Below are 10,946 nucleotides of genomic sequence, written 5' to 3'. Positions count from 1 at the left end.
GTGGCCCTGCCCCTTACTGCTGATTGGTGGAGAGGGGCAGAACTGCATGACAGGCAGCCCGTGATGAGGGGTGGAGGCAGCAAGGCCTGCTAGCCTTCATGCCGGCAGCCTACTTTGTGTGAGGCTGTGCAGCCAGGGGACTGTTGGTTCCCACGGGGGAGCCAACTTTTTATGTTTAGTAAGTTCTTCCATCCCCCCAATTTCACAGAGTTTGCTCTAGAGTAGGTCCCTAATTATAAATCAGTGATGGACAATATCTTGGCATGCATGTAGCAGAATCCCCTCTAGGGCAGAATAGAAGGTTGGTTACTGATCACAGTGAATGACATTCATTCCTATATGGACAACTGACTCAAAGCCTTCCTGCTATGTAAGCCCTGTGCTCTCATGTGATATGTATTTGTGTGCTGGTCTCTGAGAGCTAAATGCTCTCAGATAAACAGATATTTTTAATATATTGGTTCAGAATGATAAATGCAGGAGGAAGTGTTTAGTTGTTCATGTGTCTGTTATGTAGAAATGATCTGTGCTGATAATGATTTCAAGTGGTCTTCCCCCATATCATGGCTGCTGGTGTAACTTGTTGATTCTCTCTGCTTTTAGCCAGTAGAATCAGATTTGAGTGATGAAGAGAATGATAATTTATCTTTACCGGGAAGCGAGGAGGAAGAGGAAGAGGAGAAGGTTTCTCCCAAGAGAAGAAGCTTTGGCCTTCGTGTGGCTTTTCAATTCCCCACAAGGAAGTCTTCCGAGAAGAAAATGCCCAAACCAACTTTTTCCAAATTACATTTGAAAGACAGTAAATCTCCTACAACTCTGGCAAGAGAGAAAAGTGCCAAGAGGTGGAAGAATTTAGAGGGCTCTGCTTCAGAGTCTGAGGAAGATGTTAAAGAGAAAAAGGAAGAAAGTTCTAGTGCTCTGCTTAAAAGAGCCATGAACATCAAAGAAAATAAAGCCATGGTAAGACCAAGGAGGCAAATACCAGTCCTCACTAAGGATATGCCTTCTCTGCAGAGCTAGTCTGAGTGACTGGCATCTGGGTGTGAGTATTCAGGTTGGCCCAGGTTGTGTGAGCAGTCACACTACAAAGTCATATTCAACTTGCTGCGACTTCACTGATACAGCATTCACCTATATATGCCACTAGGACTTTTGCAGCCATTGCCAGTGATGCTTTGTTGTGCAGTAATCTAAGCCACTCTGAATTGGCGCTTCTTGGGCACATGGGAGGAATTGGGTAAAGACACTGGAGAGCTGTTAGTCCTCAAATGGTATAGTATTCTAAATGCTATAGCTATACCATCTGATGCACACATTTGTGTATCTAAGAATAAGATCTCTGGAAGACAAACAGCTCCTGTTGAAGGCCTAAATGTGACTTCCATCAAAACTGCCAGTCAAGGTGATGTTTGAAGCCAGATGTACAAGATCCAGGACCTATATTTTGGTCTCCCTTATGGTACAACAGAAAGTCTTCACTGTGCCAGTGATATCACACTGGCCCTGATGTGTGGTGTTAGTAGCTTGGGAAGACCCAGGAGGCAAATATGCATGGTTTTGGAAAGGAATGAAAAGCCTGATGAGCATAAGCCAGTTTCTCCCTGTTTTGGATCTCCTGAAGGTGTAAAACCACAGTGGAGCTCATGGTTGGTGCTGCATTGATGGAAGCTGATGAGCGTCCTCATTCAAAAGTGATAAAGAATGACTAAAAGAACATTTCTTTGCTTTCAAGTATCAGAACACACACAGGTGTCACTAGGTCTGTGTTGTCAAAATAAATTATAATATACTAGCAGTGTTGTGTTAGAAAGGTATGTGCCAAGATAGCCCACAAGAAACCTCTTACCTCATATAATCCTTTGAGGCATTTAGGTCTCCTCTTGTTGTCAGGGATTAACTCCCCCCATGTTAACTGCAAATTTCAGTCATTATTGGTCATGGATACTATAACCTCTATATAACACACTTCTGTGTTGCCACATTTGACAGCATTGGACGTGATTTTAACTGCACGACTTCAGTAAAAATCAGTGGGAGACATAGAGCTAAAACCCTGTGAGGAGCTTTTGACTATTTAGGGGTAAATTGAGTGTTTAGAGAGAGGCTACTGATGCTGGGCTTTAATCTATTTAGAAATAACTCAGAGAGTATGTGTGAAAACAGCATGGTAAGAACTGACTATGTTTAAATTTCTGCAAGTTTGTAATGAGATGTCAGTAAGATATCTTTGTTAATTTCAGCTTGCCCAGTTATTAGCAGAACTGAATTCCATACCTGAATTGTTTCCAGTGAAAACACCCGCCTCAACTCCTTCGGTAAGTTTCAGCATATGGTTATATATAATAAAAATAGTTGCTAAACTTGTTCAAGATGTGTTTTCTCATGAATGTTTTATCTGTATTTTTTGGTAATTTTATTTGTATTGACCTGCTACTAGTATATATGAAAAGACAAAAGGTAGGCTACCAACAAATACGTGTAAAGAAAAAGCACAAATATATGCATTACATTAAAAAAAAAAAAAAAAGGTCTAGAGTTCAGCACTTTGGCCCAGAAAGGTACAAGGCACAAATGAACAAACAAATATGTGCATTTAAGAATGAGATGTCTGGAAGATGAACAGCTTCTTGAGCTGAAAAACTAAAGCATCTTCCCTTTTTGTCTGGATTCTGTTAGGTTTTTTTCTTTAATTGTCTGTTCTGATAAAGGCCATGTATTTATGAGAGATGGGATGGCAACATTCAACCAGTCCCACATAATAGCACAATGATTTTATGCTCTTAGTTTCAAGTGATGATACTTTCTGGCTACCAGCAGAGAATTTCTAATTCTATGAGATTCCTGTGGGTAATTCGCACATATTCTAAATGAGCATAGTCATAGGAAGGACTGTGTACCCATTTCCATGACTTTGGGAAGCCCTTGTAAAAATGTTCTTGTGATAATTGCATCCTTTAAGACTGAGACTGAATTGTAAAAAAAAAAATGAAAAGTTGTTTAGTGTGCACTTCAAGCATTTATTCAAATCTGTTAAATTAACTTCAATAAGTTTCTTGAGTCTAGTCTATTATATGTATTTAGTATTTTTATCTGGAACAAAACCATTCAGGTGTGCCTGCTGTTATGCTGTTGTCTCCCCATCTTCTTGCATGTGTCCACTCATTTTTCATTTTTTAAAAAACTGATTATAGATGATAAATTCCACCATCTTGAGCAATCCCCTACCAAATCGTGTTACCATATTTCTCAGATGATCTCCTGTGGATGATTTCATGGTAGCTGAACACATGCAAATCTTTTGTGTGTGTATTAGATGTGTTGGTATGGAGATGGTAACTTGTGTTTTCTGGGAACGTAGAAAGGAGATCAGTTCATCTGTTAGTGCTGTTTACTGAACAGTATCTACCAGTATGTCAATATATTATTTTAGCTTTGAAGCATGGGTTACTCCTTGAATGAGCTGTGCTGGATGTGGAAAGACCAAAGTGAGTAAGGGTTTTGAAATGTTGGAGTACAGTGGGGCACAACTTCTGCTTTACCATATACTCCGTGAAACCCCATAAATTACAACGTGGTTTCCTTGGATATAATTCATAAAGAATTACAGTTTTCAGAGGGATGTGGAATCTGGGTCCTTCTTAAAGAAACAGGAAAGTATGGTTTGTAGTGGAAGCTATGAAGTGTGCTTAAAGGAAATTGCAAGATTAGTTTTAATGCATGTCTGAAAGGACAGAAAATGAATGATGGAAGAAGTCCACCTAATAAGAATTAGACAAGGGTCATAGACAGTATAGATGTCCCATGTTTTCTCACCCTTAGGCATAAACTGAACGGCATATCACACACACCTTTTCCCCAGAGATCAGCCCTTCAAAGTTGGTATGTGTGTCTTAAGCAGAAAAGCTGATTTTTCTTTGCTGGAGTAGAAGCATGGAGAAGTAGGGTTGCCAGATAGCTGCCAGCTTCTCTAGGGCAGCAGACAAGAGGAATGAAGTCCAGAGGTAACCTTTTCACAGCCACTCTCAAATTGGTAACAGTTTACAACTGAACAGCCAAAGGAGCAGCCAAAAGCTGTTGCCAATTTGAGAGTGGCTGTGAAAGGGTTAACAGTGGAGTCCATCCCTCTTGGTCTTGCTTGTTGTCCCAGGAAGAAGCTATCAGCCATCTCGCAACACTGCCTCTCCATAAAAAGACAGCTCTAGACTGTGATGCAAGAAACATATTTTTCCTACGTTCTGCCATCTTAAAAGAAAGTGCACATTTTATTTGGGGGTGTATGGCATGCAAGAAACTATGGTAAAAAAAAAATGAGCAGAAGTTTCTAATGGAAACATTTTCTTTTCTCTAGAAACAGAAGAAAATCCCCAGGAGGACATTTTCTGAAGGCCAGATACAACGTCGTACAAATCCAACCAGAAATGCTCGTCCTCCAGATAAATTTGCCTTGGAAAACTTTACAGTATCTGCTGCTAGATTTGCAGAACACTTCCGTAGTTATAGACAGCAAAACCTCCTAAAGAGGAGACTGAGTGGGGTATTTGCCAGATTTTCTTTGTTTCCTAACTCTTGGTTATTTGAGTCTGTGCTTAAATAACTTGGTGCAGGCCAGCAACACTGATTTAGGAACAGTTAGCTGGAAATTAGAAATGACAACCCAGATAATTTATACATTATCCATTCTATCTTGCCCTGTGGGGGGGATGGCTGGTGCAGGGCAGCTCTGTGCCACTGATTTCCCCCATGACAAATCAGACCTATTTGGAGGCCAGTTCTAGCCCACAGGCTGTAGGTTACTGATACCTGTGCTAAGCAGAAGGACAAATGGGTGAGAGGTTGTAAGGAGACAGGTAGGGGTTCTGGGAGCAGCTGGAGAAGAAGTGAGCACCTTTGTTTCTGGTGACTGGAAGGAGGGGAGAAGAATACTAGAATGATGATGGTAAGGGAGGGAAAATAGAGGCAGATGTTGACCTGAAAATCAAGGGCGTCAAACTAATTCAGCTCCCTGGGTCAGATGAGGGACATGGAGCCAGCCTGTAGATTGGATCCAGCAGGCAGGGCTGATCTAGTGGGCACTGCATCCAGTGCATGAACTGGATGAAACCTGAGTGCTGCTTGCAGTGTGCTGGGTATTGCGTGCAGCCTGCACTGGCAACAACCCTGCATGTGGTGGGTGGAGTGGATCCAGGGGGCATGCTGCATGTGGTGCCTGTGCCAGATTGAGTCTGTGTGCTGGATCTGGCACATGGGGTGTATGGGCCTGACCCAGACCAATCTCAGATCCAGCATGTAGGGTCAGTCTAGTGTGAGCACCTCATGACTTGTGCAGTATGAGCCACAGCCTGGCCCTACGTGCTGCATGCTGTGCATGACAGCCCCCAGTGCCATGCAGCATGCAGTACATGGGGCTATTCTGCATGTGGTCCCTGTACCAGATTGGTCCTGTGAGGTGTATCTGACACGTGTGGCTGGCCTCTGGGACCAATCCAGCCCAGCCTCAGATTCAACGTGCAGGGTTGGTCTGGCACAACCATCACGTGCAGCGCATGTCCTGGACTAGCTCGTGCTATGTGCTGTGCATATGCCAGCCCCCAAACCATGTGCAGCCTGTGGGGTTGGGGCCAGTTCGTGCTGCATGTGGAGTGGTCTGAGACCACAAGTAGTGTTGTGGGCCACGTGATTGGGCTTAAATTGGATCCAGCCTATGGGATATAGCTTTGACAGCTTTGCTTTAAATGAAGAACCTGAGTGGAGAAGGTAGGGAAGAGGCTTCAGGAAATAATTGTTTTGCAAATAAGCAACAGGAGGTAAGGATCAAATCTCATTAGATCCCACCTCAATACCAATGCCTGATAGGACATCTACCCAAAAGAATCTATGTTAGCACTGGCATGGCATATCATGTGAATACTGATGAGCTGATTCCTCCCAGTTTTGTGGTTTTGGAGCCAGATGAACCTATTTTGGTGCATTCACCTTTTATCCTCTGTACTTTTTTTTTTTTTGCTTGTCATAGTCACTTACTTCCTGTCTTACACTAAATTCTAAGCTCTGAGGTGAGGATTCTCATGTAATGTTTGTATGATGTCTAAGCACAGTGAGGCATCAGTCCTTGGTTGACTTTTTAGGTGCCAGTACATTATAGTCACAGTATCAGGAAGGGTGGAGAGAGTAGCACTGCTAGGTGAGGAATGTGACCGACCTGAGCGAGGAAAGATTTTTCACAGGGGAAATCAATGTAGAGATGGTTCTCTACAGATGATCAGTGAATCAGGAGAGGAAGAACAGGATTTGGGGGTGAACTGGGGTTGAAATCTCATGAGGGATGTTTTTCAGTTGAGTAGGCCAAAAGAATCAACAGTGGAAGAGAATAGATTTGGGCTGGGGAGGGGAGGGGGAAAGAGAGGATTAAACAACAATGAGCGGGGCAGGGCATCCTGAATGCAGCAGAGCAGCCATGGTCACATTGATATGAGGTCATGGCTTAAAAAAAGGGGGCAAAAGGGGAAGTAGAGATGATTGCAGAGGGAACTCAGCTACAGTGAAATTGGAGAGGGAAGAGTTCTAAATCAAATGGAGAGGGACGGGGGGGGGGGAATTTTAGGTGGCAGAATTGATCCAGGGGTGAAGGACCTACAAGGGGATGTGAGTGTAGAGGCTAAGAAACCTGGTGTGGATGAGGGCATCAGTGTGAAAGACTGAGGAAGGAAGCAAGGAGGTTGCCAGGAGAGAGAAAAGAAGAATCTGGTGTCAAAGTTAAAAAGGAAGATGGTGAGGAGATGTGAAGATTTAGAGGGGTGCAAGGGGTATTACTAAAGCCTGGTTTATGCTGCACAATTCTGTTGGCGGTAGATGTGAAGTAATAGTTTTCCCTAACCAGTCTGGCTGTGCTGACAAAATCCCTCATCTGGACACAGCTGTCAACTTGTGTTGCTCCAGGTGCTATAGCTAAATCAGCTGAAAAAAGTTTGCATCCACTAGGGGGGCTCTGCCTATGTAGCCACACTTGGACAGCTGTAGGGGCAGAGGATCCATAATGCAGATTGTCACTTCCTCTTCCTTCTTCCCTCTTCAGAGAGGCAGAGCAGAATTTTGCCAGGAACATAAATAAAAGTAATGAAAAGATAACCTGGATGAGAGAGAATATTTCTTAGGGATGATTTAAGGAGGGGAAGAGGAGAGGCTATGTTTAGCTGTGGAGATTTCAGTGGATCCTTGGGGAAAGAGGAAGCAGGTAGGCAGTAGGTTTGACATGTGTGAAAAACTGAACAGAGGAGAAGAGGAAGAGGAAAAATTGAGGACAGAAGAAGAGTCCTAGCTGGAAGCAGATGTCCTTCAAGGCATGAGGAAGAGTAGAATGTGGAGGCAGGTGGCAAGTGGTTGGGTGGAAGGGATGCTGAATATTTTCACAATCAGGCCCTTCAGGATTGCCTGTTTAATCCCTAGAATTAAAAACACACTCCTGTTACAGGACAAAAAGTAGTGAGATGAATTTGTTTTATAGGGTGGTTGTGGAGTGCATAAAAGGAGATCGTCTAAATATTCCTCTTACCGTCCTGTCGAAGATATTACTGAAGAGGACTTGGAGAATATCGCAATTACAGTTAAAGATAAAATCTATGATAAAGTCCTGGTATGTGCCTACTTTTCCTTTTAACTTCTTAAGGCAAACATTTTTATTTTACAAAGTGAATTTAGGACTCATTTAAGGTAAATGAAATCAAGAGTTCAGGAGACTGAAGTCCTGTATTTTGTCTACGTCATGGATACAGTGTGAAAGCTCCTTCATCCTGCAGTGACACTGCTTTGTCTTCAGTTTAGAGAAATCCCCTCTGAAGAGAAAAGGTAGAGCAGTCTGCCATTGCTTGTTTTCTGCAAGCAGAGGTGCAGTTGTGATGGGGGCATTTTGCTGCTTAGACCAGTTGGTCTCCAAAGTGGGGTGCGCAAGACGATCCATTGGGGTGTGGGAAGAAAATATTAGAACTTCTATTTAGATGTATATTTATATAAATATACATTTATTGGGGGTGCATGCTCAAATATTTTTTACTGAAAGGGTTGCGCAATCAAAATTTTGGAGACCACTAGCTTAGACCACCAAATCATTTTTTTACTGCAGAGCTGTTACATGGTAATTGACATTGCCATGAATGATCTGGTCTCATTGAGACCTAGTAAGTTAGAAACAAGAGAGTCCAGATCCCATTAGCCTTCCATTCCAACTTAATAGCACTTCATGGTAATTTATGTTACTTGAGAGGAGTGCTGAAACCTGGAGTAGAGAGGGTCATTCAAAGGGAAATTAGGATTGCATTCAGTGGCCTGGGAGGCCCCTTCTACTTCTGTGTTTCTATGAAATTTAATGAATGCCTACGGTGCATCTTTCCAGAATGCAGACTACTTTATAAGTGTCTGTGCTAGGGTTAGCTCAAAAAATGTTTGGTCAATTGACTGGTTAAATATTATCAAATATTTTCAAATAATGGCCAAATATTTTAAGCATTATTTTAGTATAAAAGCAAACATTGACTTTAATTTTCCATAGGTTGCTTATGTTCTTTAAAAAAACCCTGCAAATTAGTTAACTTATTGTGAAACAATAACATTACATTTTAAAGAATTTTCATGAATATAATTATTAGTGTTAGGTAAGCATAGATGTGAATGATATTCAAGATTAAACAGTTCTTTTTCTTGGCTTTTATCCTCAAACCCCGGTGTCAGCTCCAGCAGTTGCAACTAAATATATAAATACATTAAAGAAATAAAACACATAGCAACTATAAAAGACAAAAGCTGGTTTTTAAAATGGAGTTGTGCTAAGTAGGCAGCGGGTCAATGCTTCAAGCATTTTGCTGTTTGCTTTTGGAGATGCCTGCAGTCCCAGCAAATGGCCAGTAGGAGAAGCTTTCCTATGATGGTTTTGTTTCCTCTCTGAGTAGCTCTTGAAGCCCCACATAGCTTAGTGGGGAGAAGGGAAAGGAGGCTAGAATAAAGACTAGAAGAGCAGGGGGTTGCAGGGTGGGGAGAGTGTGTGTGTGTGTGTGTACCCTCTGGCAGGACTGAGGTGCAAGGAGCTGTCAGTTCTGCCCTCTATGTTGTAACGGTGAACTTATATGCTACGAAGACCTGAACTGGAATTCCTTTGTAAATGCATCTGAAGGTTTCTAGGCTTTGCCAAGGATGTGGGATTGGGATCTACTAGACAAGATTCCAAAGCAGTTCTAGGCAGAGTTCATGCCTGTCTCTTGCAGGATACCTAGCATTCAGCAGGGCACTGTATAAATAATCATGCTAGTGGAAGGTATGTTTTTACTAATGTTCTTTTATTGATCTAGTCACCTTTGGTTCTAGGTCTGGAGAGAATTCAAGTGCCATTGTCAGCTAACAGAAATTTATTATGAAATTCCAGCAGCTGGCATCAGGAAGTTCAGCATGTCATGATGAATGCACAGAATTTGTATACATCTCTTTCCCCCTCCTCTCCAACTTCAGGGTAGTACATGTCACCAGTGTCGACAGAAGACAATTGATACGAAGACAATCTGTCGTAATCAAGGTTGTGGCGGTGTAAGGGGACAGTTCTGTGGACCATGTCTTCGAAATCGGTATGGTGAAGATGTGAAATCGGCACTTCTGAATCCAGTAGGTATTCGGTTCTTTGGTTTAAAAAAGTATAGTGTAATGATTAAAGTGGTTTCCTGTGCACTCATCTCTGATTCCTATAATATGAAGTTCATGCTTTCTGCCACATAAAAGCCTGAGGGACGTGGTAATTATTGATTAATGCTGATCTTGTTGGAGTAGGGATGTGAGTACAAGAGCTTGGGTCTAGGTTGGAGCCCTTTAGCTTGTTCTTAGGCCCTCTGGATAGTGGGAAGAATACTCAAGAGCTTAGAATAAAGGAAATCAGGCTTTCCGAAGATTAATGAAATAGACTTATTCTTTCTTTCTCATTCTTTTCATTTTTGTTTGTGGTCTTTTTGTCTTCCTCCTGAATGTTTTGTGGTCCACAAGGCAGGCTCCTTGTTTTAGATACTAAACTTAAACATAGAAAAGGAAAAAAATCACAAGAACTTATGTAGTATACCTTTCTCCTTTTTCTTTACCTTCCATAAATGAGCTGAGCCCCTATCCTGTCTTCAGCACCTACTAGGTGTCTAAGTGGTACTTGGCTATCTAAATGTGATTGTATTCCATCTTGCTTTAAGAATCATTGATGCATAAGGGGCAGATTGTCTTCCTGGTTTTTTTGTAACTAAGTCTTTAAGTCTCAGGCACATTACAAAAGTAAAGATGTTTTAGGGATTCAGGAGGGTAGAATATACCTGGTAGGTAGAAAGGATCTAGCCCTTGGGCATGTCTGTATGGCTTCACTTCCTGTTGCTGATAGTATATAAGTCTTACCCACTTCTTGCATTGCGATCTCCATCATCTTCAGACTAGAGGCAAGCAGTTAGGCAGATTAGATGGCTCAGAGCTGCTCTGAGTGCATGTTCCCAGGGTGTGCTCGCCTTAGAGCGCATGGATGAGAGATGGACACACGCAGCCACTTCCAAGCTATCTGTTGTGCTGTTTGCCACTGGTGTGTGTGAGTGGGCAGGGCTTATTTTGTTGGTAGCAGAAGACCCAGGGTCAGGAAAGAAACTGTATATACAAGACCTTAAGAGTTGTAACCTCTCCCTCCTTGGGGGTGAACCTCTCCCTATTGGGGGATCATTGGGTCCAGCCAGCCCCCTGACTGACTTATAATGAACCTTCATCTAACCTTGAGCTTCCTCTTTGAGCTTGCCTCTTTAGAACCTTTTCTCATGAAGAAGCACACCTTTCTTCCTATTTGGAGCTAATTGACTCCACCTCCTAGCATGACAGAGCAGTAATTAATGTATAGTATGAAGTAGGTTTTTAGACCCTGCATCTGCTATCAAGAGCTGTACATTTTTTACAGA

General features: G+C 42.3%; 1 protein-coding gene across 1 annotated transcript in view; it reads left to right on the top strand.

Moving 5' to 3' along the window:
* The window catches only part of CDCA7L (cell division cycle associated 7 like), a 22,055-nt gene that overhangs the window by 7,850 nt on the left and 3,259 nt on the right, over positions 1–10,946 (top strand). Inside the window, exons 4-8 of the mRNA XM_019531998.1 lie at positions 604–960; positions 2,241–2,315; positions 4,349–4,534; positions 7,502–7,630; positions 9,493–9,642. Of these exons, the coding sequence (XP_019387543.1) occupies positions 604–960; positions 2,241–2,315; positions 4,349–4,534; positions 7,502–7,630; positions 9,493–9,642 (897 nt within the window). The remainder of the gene's footprint in view (positions 1–603; positions 961–2,240; positions 2,316–4,348; positions 4,535–7,501; positions 7,631–9,492; positions 9,643–10,946) is intronic.

Source organism: Crocodylus porosus, unplaced genomic scaffold (assembly GCF_001723895.1).
Source record: "Crocodylus porosus isolate Cpor-Errol unplaced genomic scaffold, CroPor_comp1, whole genome shotgun sequence".
In the NCBI taxonomy this organism is placed as follows: Eukaryota; Metazoa; Chordata; order Crocodylia; family Crocodylidae; genus Crocodylus; species Crocodylus porosus.
Note: the sequence above shows the minus strand (reverse complement) of the source record. Positions and strands in the feature narration are given on the sequence as shown.